This window comes from Psammomys obesus, unplaced genomic scaffold, assembly GCF_907164565.1.
Source record: "Psammomys obesus unplaced genomic scaffold, mPsaObe1.curated_primary_1811, whole genome shotgun sequence".
NCBI lineage: Eukaryota > Metazoa > Chordata > Mammalia > Rodentia > Muridae > Psammomys > Psammomys obesus.
The window spans coordinates 386456-411536 of NW_026585504.1; the positions used below are offsets into that span (position 1 = coordinate 386456).

A 25081-nucleotide genomic window follows, 5' to 3' on the forward strand; every position below is an offset into this window, starting at 1 on the left:
CAAAACAAAGACCCCGACCAGGGAAGTGTGCTCAGAGAAGGTACAGTGAAGCGGTGATACTGGCCGGCTCTAAAGTTTTCAGGATGAAAATGCTGCAACAACCCGCCCCCCCACCAGGGTTTCAGAATAGTCCTAGCTATCCTGGAATTCGCTCTGTAGCCCAGGCTGGCCCTGAATTCACAGAGATCCGTCTTCCTCTGTCTTCTGAGTGCTGGGACTAAAGGTGTGTGCCACCACTGCCAGACCTTAACTGTTGTTGAAAAGTTTCAGCTGGTATTACAGTGCAGGCCTATGTTCCTCACATGGAAAGCTGGGGCTAGTCTGGACTACACACAAAGAGCCTGTCAAGGAAATAATTACACAGTTGGTATGGTTTCCTCCCCGATCTATTAATGCCACCCAATTGTATTACATGGAGCTGGCATGTCCTGCAGCTCAGATGGGCTTGGACTCCCATGTGCTGAGAATGGAGGTGTGCCATACACCTGGCTCAAACTTCAAGTTCTTTTCATGTCACAGCTGGAGAGGCTGAAGCATTGCTAACTTCACAAAGGCCCACAGCTGCTGAGTTAGGAAAAATGGCTTGGAAAGTAAGGGCTGCCTGACACCAAGCACATTCTTTCTCACCTAAAACGTTTTTTTTTTTTTTTTTTTTTTTTTGTTTGTTTGTTTTGGTTTGAGACAGGGTCTCTCTGTGTAGCCTTGGCTGTCCTATGCAGACCAGGCTGACCTGGAACTCAGAGATCTGACTGCCTGTGCCTCCCAAGTGCTGGGATTAAAAGGCATGCACCACCACCGCCAGGAAGAACTCTTGCACCTATACCCCGACTCTTAGGTTTTTCATGTTCTGTGTTTCAGGCCTCTCTAGACTATGACAGATTAGGACTTCAAGTTGAAATAAGAAACAGATCCAGGTAAAACTTTATTTTTGTTGGGGTAAAAGTTACTTCATCACTCAAAGTTAATTTAGTAGTTTTTTTTTTTTTTCTTTTTGGGACTTATGGTCTTGCTGAACTAATATTTAAGATGCCTTTAAACACATTCTACAGCGTTAGCCTTCCTAAGTAGCTGCAATTACAGGCAAGTGTCACTGTACCCAGCTGTTTTTCTTTTTTTAGGATTTGTATGCATGTTTTTCCTGCATGCATGTATGTGTACCAATGTGTACCCTGTGCCTTTAAGACATCAGAAACCCTAGAGCTGGAGTTATGGATGGCTGAGTCACCTTGTGGATGATATTGAACCCAGGTCCTCTGCAAGGGTCACAAGTGCTTTAAACTGCTGAGCCATCTCCCCAGTGTGTTTTTCTTTTCAATCTTTAGGTTATAGATCCAACTCAGAAACTAGTATTCCTAGCAAACTGCAAAAACTATTGCATACTGCTTCTCTAATAGTTCAGATATGACACTCCTCTTTCCAGTCTCAATGGTTCAAGAGATCCACAGACCATACCACCACATACAAAAAGATAAAACACAGTCACATTGGATAAGTCATCTGTGTCTTTGAGCAGGAGTTCACAAACAAACAAACAAACAAACAAACAAACAAAGTTATTTTCCAAATTAGGTCTTTGACTGGTTACAGAAAATAATGAGAAGGGAGGTGTAATTGAGGTTCCATGATGTTTCGCTGGGCCCTTTCTTCCCAATTTTTAGTTTCAGGTAGACAAACAGTAAAAACAAAGCAACAGTCAAATGCACTTTCTTTTTTTCCTTTTTTACTTACATTAAATACATCGATAAATCAGCAGTTGCATTCTGTTACCACGATTGTTATGTTAGGAGAGTGAAAGAAAGGCAAAGGCTTTCTTAGGAAAAAAATATAAAGGCAAAAAAGATGACCCCTCCTCCTAAAAATTGATCAAAAGGAAAGAGATAACAAAGGAGTAGGGAGAGAACATAACCCTCAAGCCCAGCAGAGCTCAAATAAAGGCAGAAGAGCCGGTAGGAGTGGAGGGAAGGCAGCAGATAGGCCCAGGAGCTAAGGCTAATAACTGTTCCTACGAGAGGGAGGGAGGGGAGAAGCCTAGGGAAATGGGTTCCCCGTCCCAAGGCAATAAAACATTCTCACTTTTGCAGAGAAGGAATTAAATTTCTAAGAGGCTTAGAGAGCCACCCTAGAATTTCCACTTGTAAAAGGACGCACCTTTTGGAGGTGCTCTGGAGGACTAATGGGTTCTAGGAAAGTAAAGCAGGAAATGTATGTGTGTTTCAGGGCCATGAGAACTAAGGCTGCCCCTGGAAAAGGAAGAGAATTGAGGTCTAAGTGGAAAAACCGAAGCTGAGTCCTTGAGAATCTTGGCTTCATTGGAGTCCTCAGCTGTTGTGGAATGGAAAGCAGTCTGTAGACTAACCGGGTCTGTAGACAAAGGCTCAACTCTTGTTACTGTGGTCTTTTCTGTCTTCTGCAAATTTCTGGCTGAAATATCAAGTTCCTGCTTGTCTTGATGGCTTCCCACAGAAACCCTCAAACACCTAATGAAGGACATAGAGGCCGGAGACATAGGAAGGACCAAAAGCCCTCTGATACAAGGCAGTTGTGAGGCACCTTCATTCAGTTCTAGCTGCACCTGCCACAGGACAAGTGGCCTCTGTGTGTAGGAGCCTCTCGTGGTACACGGATTAAGTAAGAGGAAGGGGAAGGGGGATGAAGAAGGAGGAACTAAACCCAAGATATTAACAAAAGAGAAAAGAAAAGAGGCCTAATGGGAAACAGGAGGCAGAATAAACTGTACAGAATAAAGACTATACGTATTTACAGGGAAGTAGAAAAGACATGGTAAGATACAGCAAATTGAATATGAACCCTGGGCAGATAGAACACTCCTCTTGCCTGACCCTTCTTTACACTACCATAGCCCAACCTATTCTGAAGCCACTCCTCAGCTGTGCAGACTATACCCAATAGAGGTATGAATCAGAGGAGGCCAGCAGTGGAGACTGGGTAGAGTAGCTGCCACTGTTACTGTTTTCTATAGTGCCTCCCCAAACCTCATACACTGTAGATTCCACGTAATTAAAAAGGTTGAAGGATAGGTAAATCAATCAAACCCCCCATAACACATGTATCTTGACTGAGCTACCATCAATTAAAGTGCAAACTGCAGGGGCCTGGTGTTTGGGGCTAAGGCCATCTCATGGCCCAGGGTAGGGAAAATACCCATGTATAAACCAGAGGATGGTATCAGAAACTGGTACCTCCTCCAGTAATATCACAGCAGAGCTAAAGGTGCAGGCAACCAGTGAAGATTCTTTGGAGCACTCTGAGGTCTCATCCCCACACTGGAGTGGGATGAGCAGATGGGGAGACCTACCTAAGAGTCTAGGCAAGGGAAAACAGCCTTGGGATGAGTCCCAGAGCTACAGATGGCACTGCACCTCAGCCTTTATCCAAGTGGTTAATACAAGTCCCAATCAGTGCCTGCAAGCTTGCCTCCCTCTTCTCACTCCTACCTAGGGACACCCTCCACAAGTCCAACTCAGGGTGCTGCAGTGTTTCACAGACAAGAAACTCCTACCAGATAAATAAAATGAGAAAGAAATGTTTCCTTACTCCCTCTTGCTCTGGGTCTTCCTCTCCCTGCAGGGCCCTTAATGTAACTAAAGCATGCTACCTCCCTTCTCAGTCCCTGGGTTACACTTCATCATCTTGGGCAGAGGAGGAAACAGGATCAAGAACAGGGAGTGGTGAGAGGTGAAAGAGGGAGGAGGCAGGAGACAAAAGTCTCTGAAACACTGGGAAGAACACAGGGAGGGGAGTAACAATGAGAAGGTCACTGTCTTGCACCTAGAATACAAAGTGAAGAAAGTTTGTTTTGGAAGGAAGGTCCTGGGGAGATTTGACCCCAAACCCCAGAGTAGGGCAGAGTAGTGGCAACAGCTGCCTGGTGTTGGTTGCGGAAGCATTAAAAAGTGCCATGACGGAGCTGTCGGGAGGCAGCCCGTGGGAGCCAGGGCTCAGTGTGCTGTTACCATGGGGCTGTGTACTGAGGGTGGGGATGGAGGTTATTTCTTAGCTCTCTCGCTAACTCCATACATGTTTGCTACTAGCCACCCCCTCAGTTGCTACAACACTGGCTCTTGTTTTGCTGGGACTGCTCATGGAGATCCACACCCCGACTTCGGCCTGCTGCACCCCCCAGATTCTGGGGTTCACTCTTTGGCAACTTCTTTGCTAAAAACAAAACAGAACAAAGCATGATAGATTTTACTCATATACAGCTCACACCCCAGGACCTCTTGTGTACACCACTTTAATTTTGTGGTTTCTTTTTATTCTGTTTTAAACTCTTAAGTATGTATGTATGAGTGGGTATGTGCACATGAATGCAAGGTGCCTTCAGCGCTCAGAGCTGAGGTTAGTTGTGAGCCACCTGATGTGGGGACTTGAAACCAAACGTGGGTCCCGTGCAAGAGCAATACACATTTTTAATCACTGAGCTATCTCTCCAGTCCACTTCTTGTTTTGTTTTGAAGCCAAGTCTTATATAGCCCAGGTTGGCCTCAAACTTGCTAAATAGCCAAGGACGACCTTGATCCTCTTGTCTCCATTACCCAAGTTTTGTGATTATAAGTTTCACCCTATCTTGACAAATAGCTTAGGCTGCAATTTTTCTTATTTAGCCCACTAACTGGTGAGATTTTGTATGTACTACCATGCAAAGATAAAGGGTTTGTTTTTTATTTTGCCTCTTTTGAGACAAGTATCAATACATGAGTAGCCCTGGCTGTATTTTTCAACATTTCTTTTTTTCCTTTGACAGGGTCTCTCTGGCTGTCCAGGAATGCATTATACAGACCAGGGCTGACCTTGAACCCACAAGAGATCCACTGGTCTCTGCCTCCCATTTGCCAGCTACAGCCTAGTACAGTGGTTCTCAACCTGGGGGTCATGATTCCTTCAGTGATGGCTTATCAGAAATCCTGCATATCAGATATTAACATTATGATCCACAACAGTAGCAATAGAATAATTTTATGGTTGGGGGCCACTGCAGCATGAAGAAATGTATTAAAGGGTCACAGTGTTAGAAGTTTGAAAACAACCGGCCTAGTAACTATGTAGTTCAGTTAGCCTCAGACTTGCATTTTGGCCTCACAAGTGCTGGATTACAAGCATGTACCACTATGCCCAACTTAAAAGTTGTTCTTGTTTTTCTTCTTGCAAAGTAAAACTGCAAGTGCTGGGGAATCAAACCTCGGGCCTTCCAACTCCTACGCAAGTACTCTACAACCATACTACCCCTCCAGCCCCAGGAATTCCCTAGTCATTTATAAACCACCTATCCTTGGTTTAGGTTAATGACAGCTTCACCTACAGAGCAGGAAAGACAGGAAGACCTGAGAGCACGCTGACCTTACCTATTGCCAAGAAGAGGTCATTCACGTTCATAGCAGTCTTAGCTGAAGTCTCCATAAATAACAAGCTGTTGTCATCTGCATATGCCTGAGCCTCCTAAAAGGGATGAAAGCAGTGTTGCTTTTTCTCCCATACAGCACTCTAGAGTGAGAGAATAGTTCACATCCCCTCCTCTTAATGCCCTTTTGCACCAGTTGGCCCTGGACCCGTAATACAGTAATGATATCACTCAAGATAAGCCCATGTCCACTAAGCTCAACAAAGAGATGCCAGGAATCTGTGTGGGTGTATACATATATTCAGATGTGCAAACATGTATGCAGATATAAGCTACAGGTTGATTCTGGGTGCCTTCCTTAGCTGCTGTTCACCTTACTCATTTTTTTTTTTTTCATTTATTGTTTGGTATGTGTACACATGTGTACGTGTCTATACAGAATGTCGCAGTGTGCTGGATGCCAGTCGGTCATGAGGCTGGTGCTCTCCTTTCATGTTTATGTGTACTCCAGGGACGAACTTAGGCCCCCTAGGCTTTCACCTTCACCTGCAGACATCCTACCAGCCTACATTATTGCTTTCTAAGTTAACCTCTCTCACTGAACTTGAAACACACTGTTTTAGCTAGAGTAGCTGGCCACCAAGTCCCTTGTGGTACTCCTGCCTCCACATCCCCAGCACCGAGAATGCAAGCATGCGCAACGTTACCATGTCTTTATAATGCTGGGAATTCCACGTCTTCACACTTGCCACACAAGTACTTTACAACTAGATCCACTTCCCCAGTGTAAGGAATCTTAACTACGGAGAAGGGTGAACTGACATGAATCTGTGGGTTACGGCATGTCAAAGCCCCTTCCCTCAAATTTAAGTGTTCCCTGTTTCCTGTTTTCATCCTGGCACGCTGTAACCAGTATTTCCCTAACCCTGGAAGTGTCTTCTACTCCTCTGAAGTCTCCTGGCTGCCATTCTGGTCACAGTGTGGCAGTATTTAAACTAAGGAATGGGACAATGAATGTCTCACATAAAATTTCCAGGAGACTGGTTTGGAAAAAAGAGGTCCCACACACAGAGCCAGAGTGCTGGGAGAGACTGTGTGGCCGCCTTACTTCATACTCCACCACGCGCTTGTTGGCAAGGTCAGCTTTGTTTCCTGCCAAGGCAATGACAATGCTGGGGCTGGCTTGCCGCTGCAGCTCCTTCACCCATGTCTTTGCCCGGGCAAATGTTTCCTAGGAAAACGAGAGAAAATGGGCTGGAATGAGTGCTGATCCACAAATTACCTTCTCAGGCTCGTGACTCTCCTCCTTCAGGTGCCCTCCCCTCTGAAATCATCATCTCTGACAATCCATTTGGTCTGGCTTTGTGCTTGGAAGCATACTTGGTACTTTCATTTTGCTATTTCAAGAACCTGTTACTTCTTCCCACCTAATTTAATTTCTATAGATACATCCCAGTAAACAATCTTCTCAGTCCACCTACCTGATTAGTAATATCATAAACCACAATTGCAGCCTGGGCACCCCTGTAGTACATGGGGGCTAAGCTGTGGTATCGCTCCTGCCCAGCTGTGTCCCAAATTTCAAACTTGACTGTTGTGTCATCTAGACACACAGACTGGGTGAGGAAGGCCGCTACAAAAAAGAAAATAAAGAAACTGTAAGTAGGAGAATGGGTGGGGAGATCCCACTCCCCTTCAAATTAACTCTGCACATTCTAAGACCAGTAGCCACACGGGCCCATCAACTACAGGCTGTGTTCTCCATTCATGTAAACAATGGACCGGAATCAAGATGGCCCCTGAACATTTGTGGGCAGAGGCAGGAGGCTAAGGAATTCAAGGGCATACTTGGCTATTTAACAAGTTTGAGGCCACTCTGGGACAAGCGAGACCTTGGATTTATTTGTTTGTTTATTCAGTTAAGAAAGAGTCTTAGCTGAGTGCGGTGGTGCATGCCTGCAAGTCCAGCACTCAGGAAGGCAGAGACAGGTGTATCTCTGTGAGTTTAACAGCCACAGCTGCAAAGGGAAACCCTGTCTGAAAAAAAAAAAAAAAACACAAAACAAAACAAAAAAAAAAAAACAAAAAAGCCTTAGAGCCAGGTAGTGGTGGTGCACACCTTTAATCCCAGTACTTGGGAGGCAGAGGTAGTTTGAACTCTGTGAATTTGAGGCCAACCTGGTCTACAAATCAAGTCCAGGACAGCTAAGGTTAAGCAGAGAAATCCTGTCTTGAAAAAAAAGAAAAATAAAGAAAAAAGAAAAAAGAGAAAGAGAGAAGGAAAAAGGCAGTAAGTGTCAGGCAGAAGCCGTGTCAAGAAGAAGGAGGAGGTTGGGGAGTCAGCTCGGCCTTGTAGCTCTGCCACAGTTTGATTCCAAGCAGCCACACTGTGGCTCACAACATGCAATTCAGTTTTCGGGGTTCCCTGTCTTCTTCCAACCTCAATGAGCACCAAACCCACATGGTGCACAAACAAACATACAGGTCAACCTCTCATACACACAGAATAACCAATCTGTAACAATAAATAAAAAAACATTCAAACAGACAAACAAAAAGAATTAGAAAGAGCCAGTCACTGGTTGTTCTTACACAGATCCACACGGTGGCTCACAAGCATCCATCACTCCAGACCAGGGAATCTGATGTCCTCTTCTGAGTGTGCAAGTACCAGGCACACTCATGCTATACAGGAAAACCACTCATACACACACTAGAAATTAAGGAGCTGGAAAGATGGCTCAGAGGTTAAGAGAACTGGCTGCTCTTCTGAAGGACCCAGGTTCAATTCCCAGTACCCACATGGCAGCTCACAACTATCTGTAACTCCAGTTCCAGGGGATCTGAAACCCTCACATAGACATATATGTAGGAAAAACACATAAAATAAAACTAAGTTATGTATAAAAAGTTAAATAAGTAATAAAAACAATGACAAAAAAATGAGATGATTTTCAGAGTAGGACACACCTATACTTCTAGCACTTGAAGGTTGTGGGAGGAGATCAGGAAAACAAGGCCATTCTTGCTATGCTAGTCTAGGCTACATGGGTTCCTGTCTCAAACAAACAAACCCACAGGATCTTAAAGCTTGATGGCAGGTACTAGTATACCACACATCCAAGATGCACATGTGAAATTCAGAGAACTTTGCGGAGCGTGTTCTCTCCTTCCACATTTACATGGGATCCAGAGACTGAACTCATGTCCTCAGGTTAGCACTGCAAGCACTGTTACGTTCCAAGCCATCTTGTTGACCTATATGTATATATAGTCCAGTAAAATGTCAATTTTTATTTCTTAAACAAACAAACAAACAAACAAAAAAACATTTACCATTTATTTGTGTACCTATATGCATGTGAAGACAGATGCCTACAGAAGCCAGAAGAGGACCCCCTGGATCTGCAATTACTGGTGGCTGTGAACTGTCAGGTGGATACTGGGAATTCAGGTCCTCCGAAACAACAGCAAACTTCCCTAACCACTAACCCATCTCTTCAGCATCTCCAGGAACATTTTAAAGAAAGGATTTTAATACAGACTTAAGCAAGATTGTTTAAATACCTTTAATCCCAGCACTCTTGGAGACAGATGCAGGTGATCTCTGTAAGTTTGAGGTCAGCCTGGTCTACAAACTGAACTCGAGGCCAGCCAGGTCTACCCAGAGAAAGCATGTCTCAAAAAAAAATCAAAGAGTATTTCAGAGTCCCTCTGTGGTGGGCTCCTGTCCTGTTTCCTGTTTTCTCCTTTCAATGTCCATCCTTCTGAATGAGGATTGATTATCTTACCCAGGGTCCTCCTTCTTGATTAGTTATTTTGGTATGATTATCCTATATTATATATCTAACATCCACTTATAAGTGAGCATATACCATGTGTGTCTTTCTGCTTCTGGATACCTCACTCAGGATGAGCTTTTCTAGTTCCTACCATTTGCCTGCAAATTTCATGAGTTCCTTGTTTTTAATTGCTGAGTAGTATTCCATTGTGTAAATGTACCACAATTTCTGCATCCATTCCTCCATTCAGGGACATCTGGGTTGTTTCCAGATTCTGTCTATTACCAATAAAGCTGCTAAGAACATGGTTGAGCAAATGTCCTTGTTGTATACTTAAGCATATTTTGGATATATGCCTAGGAGTGGTATAGCTGGATCTTGAGGTAGCACTATTCCTGAAGACTCTACCCAGCAGAGTATTAAAGCAGAGGCTGAGACTCAAAGCCAAACTTTGGGCAGAGTGCAGGCAATCTTAAGAAAGAAGGGAGAGATAGACCTGGATGGGCCAGGAGCTCCACAAGGAGAACAGAACCAAAAAAAATCTGGGCCCAGGGGTCTTTTCTGAGACTGATACTGCAACCTAGGACCATTCATGGAGATAACCTAGAACCCCTGCACAGATGCAGCCCGTGGCAGCTCAGTCTCTAAGTGGGTTCCCTAGTAAGAAACACAGTGGCTGGCTCTTTGATTACCTCCCCCTGGGGGGAGTAGCCTTACCAGGCCACAGAGGAAGACAATGCAGCCAGTCCTGATGAGACCTGATAGGCTAGGGTCAGAAGGGAGGAAGACCTCCCCTATCAGTGGACTGGGGGAGGGGCATGGAAAAAGAGGGAGGGGAGTTGGGATAGGGAGGGGACGAGGGAGGAGGCAACAGCTAGGATACAAAGTGAGTAAATTGTAATAAATCAAAAATAAATTCAACAAAGAAAAACCTCAAAGAATAGAAAAGATTTTAAAACAGACTTAGAAGGCTGTTAAGTACACGATACTTAAAGGATGGGTATGGGCTTATTGAGAGACTCATCCCATTACATTATGCATGAGTTACTGCTCCAAAATAACAACACATCTTGGTGGGACAGTGCTGGGGTTGGACACGAGGCCTTTTGCATGGTAAACAAGCACTCTACCCATTGAGCTGTATTTCTAGTACTTTTCTTTTAGCCAGGGGCTTGTTTGTAATGAAGACTAATCTGGAACTCACTCTGTAGCACATAATACGCTTTGAACTTGGTTCCTCCTGCCTTAACTACCAAGTAGGTAAGATTACAGGCCTCAGTGATTTTTTTTTTTAATTTTTAACTATGCATGTATTTGTTTTAAAAATTATATTATTTAAAAAGAATATAATTATATTTTATATACATTTTATATTTATTATATGTACATGTATTGTGTGGGTTGTGCTAGTGAGTCCAGAGGTGTCATATCCCCACAGAATTGGAGCTACAGGTGGTTATAAGCCACCTGAGGAGGTTTGCTCCAGACCAAGCCTCTGTGTGTCTTTGTGTATCTCTGCAAGACCAGTATGTGCTTTTAACTTCTCAGCCGTCTCTCCAGTCCCTGGGTGTGTTGTCTTTTGGAGGCAGGGTCTTGTTAGGTAGCCTCAGGCTGACCCAGAACTTGAAGAAGTCCCACTGCCTCAGCTTCCAGAGTGTTCCCGCCATGTTCAGGAAAGAACCTCATCCTGCTCTTTTATTTTTATTTTATTTTATTTTTTGGTATTTGAAGACAGGGTTTCTCTGTCCTGGAATTCACTGTAAATATCAAGCTGGCCACGAATTTTGAGATCTGCCTGCCTCTGCCTCCTGAGTGCCGAGATTAAAGGCATGAGCGGACCCTACCCCTAGTTCAGCTCTTTTATCTGCTTGTGATGTCACTCAGTAAAACTTCATTGACATTAAGATGAAGGGAGGAGTAAAACAGAAATGGAAAAGGAATAGTTTTTTGATGTATAAAGAAGATATTATTTATTTTCCTCTAGAAGACAGAAGTATGAACACACACATACTGATTTTGGGCGTTACGACAATTCCTTTCTCCTCTGAAATGGAATCTCACTATGTGGTTCGGGCTAGTCTGAAACTTACGACGTAGTGCATGGTAAAATCTGCCTTTTCTACTTTTGCTGCCTTCTTTCTTGGTACTAATCCAAAGTGCGGTATTTATTCAATGCGTAGAGGTGAGGTGGGGATTGGTGGGTGGTAGAAAGATGGCTCGGGGTTAGGAGCATTGGCTAACCTTCCAATTCCTAGCACTCACTGTACGCCTCACAACCATCTGTCACTCCAGTTCCAGGAGACCCAACGCCCTCTTCTGGCCCTTCAAGACACCAGTCAAGACACAAATGCAGGCCAAATATCCACACACATATAACAATAGAAAATACAATAAAGGGCTTTTCATGAGAACTTTGTTATTCCTTCCCCTGGGACCATCTTGGAAATCCAGTGTTCTTGGACTGCTGCAGGATTAGGTGAAAAAGTAAAAGCCAAGTAATAAATACCACTGGCCGTCAACTTCTGGCAGCGACCTCTAGCTTGGCCTCTTGAGAAGGCCAAGTGATTAGAAGCACTATGCCCAGCTGTTACTTGTAGCTTATTTTGAGTGATTTATTCACAGACAGAGTCTCTACATAGCCTTGGCTGTCTTGGAACTCACTATGTATAGCAGGCTGGCCTCAAACATACAGAGACCTGTCTCCCTCTGCTTCCAGAGTGCTGGGATTAAAGGCATGAACCACCATGCTTGGCATGATATTTTTTTTTTTAAATTGTGACATGGCTTCATGTAGACCAGGCTGGCTTCAAACTTTAATATTGTTAAGAATGGCCTTGAACACCTGATCTCCCTGCAGTTCCACGATCAAGTCCCAGATGTTCACTTCAAGGCCTACTAAGCACTAAACCTCATCACTAAGTGCTCACCTCCAGTACTGAACCTCCCCACGAAGCACTCACCTCCAATGGTGCTTTCCTGGTACTCATGGAACTGCCCTTTGACAAAACGTAACACCAGGCTAGACTTCCCCACTGCAGATTCTCCCAGCAGGACCAATTTGAACTGGCATATTTTGCTGGCCTGGGGCTGCCCATTGGGCCTGGCTGTACTTCTGCTAGTCATAGCCAGGTTATCAAAGTAGGAGGGTAGAGGGAGGGGGGTGCCACAAAGCGGCAAAGGGGAAGGGGAAGGGGAGGGACTTCCAGGCCTCAACAGTCCTGCAAGGGGAAAAAAAAAAAAAGATAAAATTAGACACAAGTCCATTGAAACTGCAGTCATTTTCTTGAACCTTTAACATTTTTTGTTTTATTTTATGAGATGTTTTAAATAGCCTAGGTTGGCTCTGACAATTTTTCTGCCTCAGCCTTTCAAGTGCTCGAACTAGAGCAGAAACCACTATACTCAATGAGGTTTCTTTGACAGGGTCTGGAGAGCTCAGAGTGCGTCTGCCTTCAGGGGCCCCACCCCAATTCCAAGTGCAAGAATTGCAGGCCCATATGCATCCTTTGCCCAGCTACTTTGGTGTTCTGAGACAGTGTCTAGAACTCACTATGTAGACCAGACTAGCCTTGAAGTTATTGTGCTGTCCCTGCCTTTTCCTCTGAGTGCTGTGATTATAGGTGTGCACAGTCACTTTTCAGAACAAAAACAGAATCTCTTCATTTCCTTGTTCCTAAAACTTAGCTCTGCTATTCAATTATCCAACATTGAAAGGTCACTTACACTTCTGATAAGGTCCTACACAGCTGACCTTCAGTCTTAAGAATGGTAGGGAAAACAAAATAAGAACTGCTTCTGGACAAGTATGGTGATGTTTATCTGTGATCCCAGCATTCAGGAAGCTGAGGCAGGATTCATCATTACCTTGAGGCCAGCCTGGTCCTGCCCCCCTGCCCCTGACACCATCATTTTATACACACAAGGAACTGCATGTGCAATAAAGATTGTTCTTCCAGAGTGTAACAGGCGAAATGGCGACTGAAAACAGAGTTTGTAATCCCCACCAGGTCTTCAAAGTTTTTCCTGAGTAACAGCAAATTCCTTAAACTTTAGCTGGCCCATCTAAGCACAGGGGTACTAGACACCCAGTATGCCACTGGCGTCTTTTCTTTTTTGTGGGAGTTCTGGAGATTTTCACAAGCTTGAGATGATCGAGATTTTGTAGAGCTATCATGATACCTGTAGCTGCTACTGAAGCAGTTTTAGGTGCCATTTAGATGAGAGCCGAATACAGAGCCTCTCAGGAGCCAGGAGAATCCTCAATCTTGTTACTAAAATTCTAGAGCAATTACGGTGGAGAGAGACAGCTCAACACAGCATACCATGCAATGGTCAGGCCTTTGTGATTAGGTGACCCTGAGCTGTTACTTACGAGCTGTTATTTATTCAAGATAAATTTTAGCTACATAAGGAATTTGAGTTTGAGGCCAGCTTGGGCTACAAAAAAATAAAATAAAATTATTTTAAAAAAGGTATCTGGCTAGGCGGTGATGGCACACACCTCAATACCAGCACTCAGGAGGCAGAGGCAAGCAGATCTCTATGAGTTTGAGGCTAGCCTGGTCTACAGAGTGAGTTCCAGGACAGCCAAGGCTACACAGAGAAACCCTCTCAAAAAAAACGAAAGAAAAGTATCTGAGGATGAATTCTTTCTAAAAATATATTTCTGTAGTACTTCATATACAATGCTTTGTAGGAAAAGACAAAGACAAAATCTAAATTTAAAAATGATGGCAAGAGCCAGAAGGACAGTTCAGTGGTTAAGAGTGCATGCCATAGAAGAGGACTCCAACCCTTGAAGCCCGCAGGGGGAGGAGAGAGCTGACGCCCCAAAGCTGTCTATGATCTCTCTGAACCGTGGCGCCCTCTCTCCCACATATCATACACATGCACACCTACACATAAGTATTCAAAAAATTGAATCGGACTGATGAGATGGCTCAGTGGACGCTTGCCCAGAGCCTGACGAACAAGAGTTTTATCCCTGTGACCCATTTGGTAAGATAAGAGAGAACCAACTCCCGCAAGTTATCCTCTGACCTACCTACACTTGTACACACACATACACAAATCTCATAAAAATTATAAATACATAAAATGGACACACATATCCCTGGGTGACACATCCCAACACACGCAAATATATACACACACACACACCATACAGAAGGAAAGTTTCTAGTCATTCCCTTGTACGATTTCAAAGTATATGATCCAAGAACATTAAGCCTCAATGTTCCGTTTTTAAACTATGAAAACACAGACACCAGGATGGACTGGATTCTCCTAACTCTAGCGAGACACACTACTCATGCCCTGGGTCACAGCAGAGCCTGGGGACAGTGAAGAGAGTCAGAAGAACACAGAAGGTTGCGGAGTCCTTGTCATCCCAGAGACTGCAGTCAAGCTACAGCTCAGAAATGGGCCTGCACACTTCCCTGGTTCTAAGCAACCTTGGGTTCTAAGCAACTACTGGGTTAGAAAAGCCTACCTCTCACTTCATTATGTGACCTTATCAATCTGCTCTGCTTTGTTGTTCACAGTAACTGATGAGCAACAACACCTATATACTTTCACCATTAATCTCATCATGATTATAAAAACTTTTTTGTAAAAAAATGCAATGACTAAACTCAAAGTTCACGGGTATAGAACTGAAATAAGACATGTAAAATTCAAATTAAGCATGGTCACACATGCCTGTAATCCCAGGATTAGGGAGTCTGAGGCAAGAGAATGAGACTGAGGCTAGTCAGGACTACATAGTGAGACCCTGTGTTGGAGACACGGCTTAGCAGTTATCACTGGTTGCTCTTTCAGAGGACACAGGTTTGATTCCCAGCACCTACATAGTGACTCTGTAACTTCAGCCCTGGAGAATCCAAAACCCTTTTCTGGCCTCTGATGGCACTGTGCACATATGGTGCCAAGACAAATATGCAAATAAAACAACCAATCACACAAAATGAAAATAAACATTTTCAATTCAAACACACACACACACACACACACACACACACACACACACACACACACATCTTGGGGTAGACAAATGGCTCAGCAGAATCCAAGAGGATCCAAGTTCAGTTCTTGTCACCCATGTTGGGTGGCTTACAACTCTCCGTAAATAATTCCAGTTTCAGGTGATCCAATGCTTCTAGCCTCCATGGCCACCTGCACTCGATTGCATATACATATACACACGAACACACAGACACATTAAATAATATAAAAAAAGCAACAAAATATTTTTGAAACTCAATTGATTTTCTTTCTTTAGATCCTACTCTGCCGCCTCCCATCCCCCACAGTTTCTCTGTGTAGCTCCAGCTGTCCTAGAACTAGCTTTGTAGACCAGGCTGGCCTCAGACTCAAGAGATCCACCTGCCTCTGCCTCCTGAGTGCTGGAATTAGAGGCAAATGCCTTGTTTTAAGGCGAGGGCCTCAGGAAGGCCCGGCTGAATCTGAACTCAGCACCCTCTCTCCGCTACTTCCCCAGTGCTGGGGCTATAGATCCAATTGCCAGGCTCCACCATCAATTCAATCGACTCCTTTCTTATTCTAGTGACTTTTTTTGTTCTTTTAACAAGGTCACATTGTGTAGCCCTGCATGGCACGGAACTGGAACTCACTACGTACAACAGGCTGGCCTCAAACTCAGAGATCTGTGTCCCCTCCCATCTGGACCCCCACCTCCACCCCGTTCCTCAGTGCTGGGATTAAAGGCATGCCATCACCATGTCTAGCTTTTGTTTTTGTTTTAAGCTTTTCTTTTTATGTGTTTCACTGTTTTCCTGTCTGTACATATATGCACTGTATGTATTCCTGGTGCCGCTGGAAGCCAGAAAAGAGCATCAGATCAGAGTTATAGATGACTGTGAGTGACCTATGAACATGGAATTGATCTTGGGTCCTCTGCAAGAGCAGTAAGTGCTCATAACTGCTGAGCTACCTTCCCTCCTATTTGTTTTGGGTGGGGGTCTTCTGCAGCCTGAGCTGCACCACCTCAGATTCCCTGGACTACAGGCCTGCACCACCGGTCCCAGCTGTGGACAATGGGCAAGTGATCCACTTAAAGACAATGAAAAAAAAGTAGCAGTGATCTGGCTGTAACATCCAGAGTTGATTTGGCTGTGGCTGGCTAGCTGGGTGTCACCTTCCTTCTGTACAGTTAAAGGTGAGTCCCTTCTACAGAACAGAAAGAGGACTGTTCTTCTGTCAAGGGTATATGCTGCCTGCGAGAACTTCCAAACAAGCTCTCAAGGTCTCAAAGGCAAAGCAGCAGGTGTTATTATCATCAGCTTCAAACCTGAGGCCAAAAGAAGCATGGGAGCTCATTCCTCCCTTTCACTCTTAGTGTAGAAGAGAAGCAATCAGATTTAGCCTCCTGGGAAGTACAGCTGAGCCCAGCCTACTGGGCCAAGCAGATAATCCCAGGAGTACTGCTGAGAGTTCAAGGGCAACTTGGTGAGTGAGAGCCTGTCTAAACAAAACAAAAAAGCTGAGTATAGTGGTGCCTATCTGTAATCCCAACACCCAGGAGGCAGAGGCAAGACGGTCATCACAAATTTAAAAAAGGTAGGATATGATGGCAGCCAGCTCTAATTCCAGCACTGGTGAGGCAGAGACAGGCCAGCCAAGGCTATCCGGTGAGACCTTGTCTGAAAAATAAGAATGTGACAGTTAATCTGGTCTACTGAGTTCTAGCCCAGACAGGGTTACACAGAAAGACCAAAAAGAAAGGGCAGTTCCAGCTGGGCATGGTAGTACGGTCCTTTAACCCCAGCACACAGGAGGCAGATGCTGGTGGATCTCTTGAGTTCTAGGCCAGCCTGGTCTACAGAGTCTTGGACAGCAAGGCTACAGAGAGAAACCCTGTCTTGGGGGAAAAAAAAAGAAAAGAGAAAGGGCAGCTCCACAGGCAGGAAGGATCGGCTTATGCAACATCCGTTAACTTGGGAGGATGGAGTCTGTCCACAGGTCAGCCCATTGGGCAGGCGCAGATGGTGCTCTTCACGCACTGCTGTGCAGTACACCTAACAGGAACCGTTTCTTTGCCTGTTGGTTACAACTAGAGGAAGCCTGCAGTCCTCAGGACCCCCCGACTTGCTTCAATTCCTACAATACATCTACGTAAAACATCTAGAGGTCTACTATCTACCAGTAAACAGTTGCCAGTACAGGGCCACCACACTGTGCCTCAGGTCAGCTTCAGTCAGTACTAGCTTTGGAACTGAAGACAAGTTAGGAAAGCAGGCCTTCCCCAGGATCTATCTCATGCTGCTCTGACACAACTACCACTACCCCTCTGTAGCAGGCCTCGAATAACCCCTGCCTGGAGAGCTGGCAAAAGTGAAACTGTGGCAACTTGTAGGACCAGGTGAGATTTGGAACTAATGAGAGATTTACTAAAGGAATATAGGACAGGAGCCAACACCTTCATTTCTTTTCCAATTTTAGTTTAGGCTCAAATCACCGAAATCGTCAACCGAGGGCTGCACTACTTAGCTCACCGCTAAGTAGTTGCTTGACTATTACACAAGGAGTCACTGGCTTAAGAAGTCTACCTCTTCCATCCTCCCCCCTTGTTTCTCCAAAAGGCAAAAAGCATGCTTATCGCTTACCAGCATGGCAGGACTGACTCCCTAGTATTGACCTAGGTAAGATTTGAGCTTATCGCTTACCAGCATGGCAGTACTAACTCCCGATTATTGACCTGGTAAGATTAGAATGCCTTCCTTAATTTGTCTGCCTAGTAAATTCCAAACTTTGATGGGTTGAGTATGTTATCTATGAAACTCCCTAATTATCTTACTATAGCAAAATTCATCACTGCTTTAGAGTCCCAGAGAAAAACTAGATAAGAGCAAAACTGAGTGGCCAGAGAGAGGAGTTCAGTCAGCAATTACAAGTACTGGCAGCTCTTCCAGAGGACCTGGGTTTAGTTCCCAGTACCCATATGGTGGCTTACAACTGACTTTAACTCTAGTTATAAGGGATCCAATGCCCTATTTTGACCTCCAGAGGCCCCATCAAGCTTGTAGCACACACATACACACATAGATAAGACATCCATACACACAGAATAAAAATAAGCTAATTTTTAAAAAGTCAATCCTACCTATACAATGAACCACTGTGAGCAACGTAGTGAGAGATCCTGTCTCAAAATAAAAACTTAAAAATAAGTAAATAAGTAAAACAAGAAGCCAGGCAGTAGTAGGGCACCTTTAATCCCAGCACTAGGGAGAGAGAGGCAGGTGGATAGGTGGATCTCTTAGTTCAAGCCAGCCTGGTCTACAGAACAGCTGTTAGCTCTACACAGAGAAACCGTCTCAAACAAACAAACAAACAAACAAAAGGGCTGGAAATACAGCTCAGTGGTACAGAGCTTGGTTGGCATGCTGTATTTCACTGTATTAATTCTTTACTATACACACACATATGTGTATATGCAGGGTAACAACATATATAATAATATACATATTACATAATATGTGTGTCAGCAAAATATTTACATATAATTTTAAAAGACTAAGATTGTATTTCTTTAAAAATCTTTTAAGGGCTGGAGAGTTCAATCCACAGCAGCCACATGGTGGCTCACAACCATGTGATCTGGTGGCCTCTTCTGGCCTGCAGGTGTACATGCAGATAAAGCACTCATATACCTAAAATAAATAAATCTTAAAAAAAGTTTCAACAGGGGCTGGACAGATGGCTCAGCAGTTAAGAGCACTGGCTGCTCTTCTAAAGGTCCTGAGTTCAATTCCCAGCAACCACACAGCAGCTCATGATTGCCTGTAACTCCAGTTCCAGAGGATCTGACACCCTTACAGACATACATACAGGCAAAACAACAAGCCAGGTGGTGGTAGTGCACACCTTAATCCCAACACCCAGGAGGCAGAGGCAGGCAGATCTGAGGGTTCTGGGCCAGCCTGGTCTGCAGAGCTAGTTCCAGGACAGCCAGGGCTACACAAAGAAACCCTGGCTACACTAACAAAGCAAAACCAAAATGTAAAACAAACAAACAAAAACCCCAACCATTTGTTTTGTGTGTGTGTGTGCATACATGTGTGTGCTTGGATGCATCTTTGTGGGTATCAGAGGGCAACTTCTGGGAATTGCTTTTCTCCTTCCACAGTGGGGGTTCTGGGGCTCATCAAGCTTACTGACAAATACCTTTCCCTGCTGAGCCATTTTCCCAGGCCAGCAGCATGGCATGTCTATCATGCATTTACCAGCAAGTTATGTCCATTTGCTCTGCTAAACCATTAGCTTCTCAAAAGGGGTATTTAAAAAATGTGTGCAGCCACAACCTTCTAGAGCTCCTTCCCTTCAATGCCGTCTGGATAGACATTCGTTCAGCTCAGGGAGTTCCTCACAGGCTTCAGAACAGTTCTCTTTCGGGGTGCTTTGTGATCACCCTTGGATGGATGGACCCCACACACAGGGACCGTTGTAATTCACGTGTGCTAACTGCTTTTCCTGTCACCTGTTCCTACCTCTCACAAGGCCTAATCACACCCAATGTGTCTCTATAGCACTGAGGCAACTCCTAGTGCTCTCTGAGGTTTATGTTAAAGAGTTTTTAAAAAGCTTTGGGTCATTATCCTTGGCCTTAAGAAACAAGTTTAGGGGCTGAAGAGATGGCTCAACCCTTCAAGGCTAGGTTCACAACCATAAATATAAGAGAAACAAGTTTAGAAGTCATACTACCATACAGGCAGGTATCCACAAGCCCTAAACCAAAGCTACACTTTAGCCCAGAGACAAATACTTCCCTTACCTGGGCTACTGACTCTGCTATTGTTCAGTGAGTGACTAGCTTTTCCGGGAAACATTCTTAGGAATAGTATATTAGGTATGGCTTTATGGCATTCCCCCCCACCCCCCGGTGGGCCACTCCATTTCCTTTATGTTTGCTGTTTCACACTTCAGTTTGGCTTCATACATGTTACACAAACTATACCACTGACCTTCTTCCCACCTGAAATGTCTTAGGGTTAGGAAGGACCTGTCTGTTGCTTCTCCTATTTTATCTGTGCCTCTGTTCCAGAAGCCATATTTATGTCAACACACAGACAAACAAAACACAAAGGAGTAACCCTGCACTAAAGCCAAGTAAGAGAAGATGCAGGGTATGACCTCAAGGGCAGTAAGAAAACCCTCTTCTCCAAATACACTGTTGTTAGCTACAGGCCAGTGTTTGAAACCCCACACTGCTGAGTCCACTCTTAGCTCCCTAAATATGCAGAGCCTTTGGAAAATATTTTAAGTCACTATGAATTATTTACATCTTAAAACTTTAGCAATTCCAGATACTCTATTCTCATTCTCTTTGTACCCAGGATCTGGTAAATACTAATCATATACTGCACCACTAGGCTATAAGTCTAGAAACAGTGCCTGCCGTGTAGCTTAGCCTGGCCTTGAACTCAGGACCCTGCTTCAGCCTCCTGAATGCCGGAATCAAAGGCAAGTACCCACCAGACCCAGCTTCCAGATTCTTTCTTGAAAGGTTTTAAGAAGAAGGTAGAAAAACAAAACAAAACAAAGGGACACAGAATAGGACAGAATATGATCGAGGTTTAAAGATGGGGAAGATTAGAGAGGATGAATACACACACACACATCCAAGTATTTTCTCCTGGATTGGCTGTATAGGTGAGAAAAGCTGGGGGGGGGAGGGGTGAAACAGAAGTTTTCGATGAACACTAAGCAATGAGCATATTAGGGGGCTTCAAGAAGTAAAAGGTCAACTTCAAATTCAGAGAAACATGGGCCTTCTTAGGTCTCTATAACAAGCCAGGTACAAGATCCATCCTGGAACCATCACTGTCTCCCTGAGATAAGGAAGAAACAGTCAAGTACTGTGAATATCTGAACGAAGATGAGGGTTTCAGTTTCTTTACTCTAGTAGGGATGCTAATAACTATCCTAAACAAAGTTATTTCCCTTAATGGTTCTTTCCTGCCCATAAAATTTTTTGTTGTTGTTGTTCAGGGAGTTGGAGAGATGGCTCAGCAGTTAAGAGGACTGAGTGCTCTTCCAGAGGACCTGGGTTCAATTCCCAGCACCCACATGGCAGCTCACAACTGTCTGTCACTTTAAGATCTGACACCCTCACATGGATATAGATGCAGGCAAAATACCCATGCACATTTTAAAAAATGAAAATAAATAAATTATTTAAAATTTTTTTCATTCATTCGGGCAGTTTCTAGGCTACCCAGTGCACAACTGTGTGTACTAAAGAAGACAAATGATAACTTAGAGGACAACTCTTATGCTTGTTCTGAATTTGATGGAAGACAAGATAAACTGCAAAAGAAACACAATTAATAACAGAGTATCATCCATGAGGAGAATACTGTGGAAAGAATGAAAGAACAGAACTAGCTGTCTTTGGTTGCACATCCCTCAACAGAAAAATAAGTCTTATTTAATATCTATAACTGTCCTAAATGAAATAAACTATGTGTGAAAGGCCTCAGATTTTATATATTTCCATACAGCTTAAACATCTTAATATATGTATGTATTACTTTGGTATAAAAAATGTCGTAATATAAGCTAGAGATGGCGTGTCTGTCAAGAGCACTTACTACTCTGGCAGAGGACCTGCTCTCAGTTCCCAGCACCCACAGGGCAGCTCACAATTGTCTTTAACTCCAGTTCCAGGGCATCCTGTATCTCTTCTGACCTCTGAGGGCTCCTGCATGTATATGGTATGCATGCACACACATAAAATTAAATAAATATTTAAAAAGAAAAAAAGAAATGCAGTAATAAATAGCATCCATATAGAAAGGAAAGAGGAAGCTGGAGAGAAGGCTCAGAGGTTAAAAGCACTGCTTGCCCTTCCAGAGGTCCTGAGTTCAATTCCCTGCAACCACGTGGTTGCACCATCTATAATGAGATCTGGTGCCCTCTTCTGGCCTTCAGGTGTACATGCCGACAGAACACTGTTTACATAATAAATAAATCTTAAACAAACAAACAAAAAAAAAAAAAAAAGAGGAGGAAGGACCCTAAGAGAAGAATCAATAGGGTCCAATCTACAGAAAATATATTAAATTTGGTAAGTCAGTAACCCTCCCCCATATTGGAGGGGACTCCCATTTGTCTGCCATTAATAATGTGTCTTCTAGGCTGTAAGCCTGAGAACTGAACACCCACAAATCGTCCTCTATCTCCACACATGCACTGTGGCTCACATAGGTGTGAGGTGCAGGTATGCGCGGGCACACACATACACACAATAAATTTTAAAGACATACTCATTCTCTATAATCCTTTTTACATACTTCAGGGTTTGACCTAACTAGCTAATCATACAAAAAGTGGCTCCTGAATAAATGGTCAAAGAAAAAAGGATAATGCCAACCTCCTGGGAGGTAATTTCTCATCTCTTCCCAAAATCCCCTCAGGGATATCTTAACCTCACAGTTCCTGGGCTGGAGACCTCCATTAACTGTCTAGGAAAATGCCCAAGAGAAAGTCTGACAGAAGTTTCAACAAGCATGGTGCTTTTTTTTTTTTTTTAACGGCTGGGAATCGCTAAACTCCTTTCCATTCGGATGTTAGAGTTCCTCAATTCTAGGTAAAAGTTAAGTCACCACAGACCACATTATGAAGTGGGAAAGATTGCGCAAAGTATCCCTAAATTTTTCTTAGTTCTTTCACAGTACGTGAAATAGGAAAAACAACAACTAGTACAAAAAAAAAAAAATAAAAGGGCCAGCTATGATGAGGCCAGGGCAAACTCAAGTGTAGGGTCGGCTGAAACTGGAGCCATGGAAAACTTAATTTTACCTTTCTCTTTATTTCCTATCCCAAAAACAAACAAACAAACAAACAAAAAACCCAAACCAAACCAAAACAACAAAAAAACTTCAAATCACCAGACCAAAACACTAAAGAAACAAAAGAGTAAGACATCCCAAGATGCAACAAAAAACTTCAAATCACCAGACCTAAACACTAAAGAAACAAAAGAGTAAGACCTTCCAAGATGCAGAGCCTCCCTCCCCATCATTCCAGAAGTTCCCATCACTGACACCAGGCCCTGCCTTACTTCCTTCTACTTCGGAAGATCAGCTCAGCATTCGTCCCTGACTTCACTGAGACCAAACCCCTCTCGGCACACCAGCGTCCCCGGCTCCCCCTCAACAGTCACTTTCCCTGAAAAGAATGCGTCTCACCCAGCTGAGAACCCCGCCGCTGGCCGTCTCCGGAGAGCCGGCGCCGGCTACCCTCGGGGCTGGGCGTAGCGCTGGCCCTCCACACCTCCTGCCAATGGGCTTCCCCGCCGCCGCCGGGGCTCCGACCCCGCTCCTCCCTCCTCGGCAGGGCTCGGAGGACCGAGGCCGCCCGGGTCTGGGCTCACCGGCTCCGGGTCCCCGCGCCCGGCCCCCGAGCGAGCCGCCTCCCCGACCGCAGGCTCGGCTCCCAGCCCCGCCGATGCCCTGCTCGGCGCCCACTAGGCCCGCCGGGACAGCCCCTCTGCGCTCTCCGGGAGGCTGCGCGGCCCTGCCGTAGGCCCGAGCCGCCTCTGCCGCAGGCCAGGCTGCGCTCCTCTCGGGACCTCCGCCTCCGCCCTCGCGGGCTCCATCAGCTCGGTACCTGGGGCTCCGTCTGCCGCGTCGGGCCCAAGCCTGTGCGGAACAGACAAACAGCTGCGGCTCAACCAAACCTCCTGCCCCCTTCTCCTCCTCCTCCTCGCCGGGCGGAGGCGCCAGCCAACCGCAAGACCGCCCGCCCACTGTGGTGGGTGGGCCGCATGTGCGCTCATCAGCCAATCCTTTGGAGGAAGGCGGGCTTTAGGGCTGCTGTCACCAACCAGTACACGCAAGAGCTGGAATGGCGGGGCCGGAAACCAATAGCTAAAAGAGAAGGCTTGAAGATTGACAGGACGAGAAACCACTAGAGAGTGAGGTCCTGAGAAAGGGGGCGGTGCAGTACTGACAGGCATGTGTGTCAGCCAATAAAACTCCGACACCCATGACGCCCCTCCTCGCCTTTTGACTCGTAAACATGTAATCAGGTGAGTGGGTGAGGCGGGCCAAAAAGAAATTTTAACCAGTACTGGGAAATTTTCGAATTTGAGTGGCAGGCAAGGCGAGCGCGAAAGAAGCCCTAGGAAGGCTCTTGGCCGGGTGTGGTGTGGCAGACCTGTCACATCCAGCACAGCGCGGGGAGGTGGAGGCAGGATTAGGAAGGAGTTCTAGGTCATCCTCCTCTCGTTTCTTGAGACAAGGGCTCCGTTTGGGGGTGGGGAGGGCGGCGGCGACAAAACCCTGGGCTTGGTGGCCAAGCCTTTCATCTTAGCAGTCAGGAGGAGCTCCATGAGTTCCAGACCAGCCTCCAGTGCCCATCTTTCTGTGTCAAATTAGGATATCCAACCTTTTGAAGGACCTGAAATCGGGGAATTTAAGGAACTTTCTCTCATAAGTTCATTTTAGTGGAGCATTAGAGAACAGGAGATTTTGGGTGGACTGCCAAATTTTTTGATGGTGTAAAACCATGACAACAGCAAAGATTTGAAGTCTGAAGACACTTTAAACCTTCTAAATTGTCATATAGTTGATATTTTCTGAATTGTTTGTAAATGTGGATAAACTATTTGGACAACTTTGCTGAGGATTTTTTGTGGTACGGAGGATTGAACCTAGGGCCTCAGACAGGCTAGAGAGATAGATCAGCAGTTCCGAGCAGGAGCCGCTCTCGAGAGCTAATGCCCTCTCCTGGCCCCTGCAGGCACTGGAGACTCATGTTCGCACACTCAAACATGTACACCTAATTTCCAAACCAACCAAACAAAACCCTGCACAAATGGTAAAAGCTTTCTGGGAATTGGGGTGTTGGGATGAATATCCCTGAAGCCCCATCAATCAACTTGATGCTAACAGAAAAACCGAAACAGTGTTTTCTA

At 44.9% G+C, this 25081-nt stretch overlaps 1 protein-coding gene across 2 annotated transcripts; it reads right to left on the bottom strand.

Moving 5' to 3' along the window:
- Positions 1 to 1700: 1700 nt before the first annotated feature.
- Rab5b (RAB5B, member RAS oncogene family) lies at positions 1701 to 23862 on the bottom strand. 2 transcript variants are annotated; one of them, XM_055601359.1, is made up of 6 exons: positions 23773 to 23862; positions 12102 to 12359; positions 6841 to 6992; positions 6468 to 6590; positions 5364 to 5457; positions 1701 to 4176 (listed from the first exon to the last, which is right to left on the bottom strand). In XM_055601359.1, the coding sequence occupies exons 2-6, from the start codon at positions 12262 to 12264 to the stop codon at positions 4061 to 4063; spliced, it is 648 nt and encodes a 215-aa protein (XP_055457334.1). In that variant the 5' UTR covers positions 12265 to 12359; positions 23773 to 23862; the 3' UTR covers positions 1701 to 4060. The 2 variants fall into 2 exon arrangements, with proteins under 2 accessions (XP_055457334.1, XP_055457242.1); XM_055601267.1 differs by lacking the exon at positions 23773 to 23862 and adding an exon at positions 23352 to 23497.
- Between the last annotated feature and the right edge of the window lie 1219 nt (positions 23863 to 25081).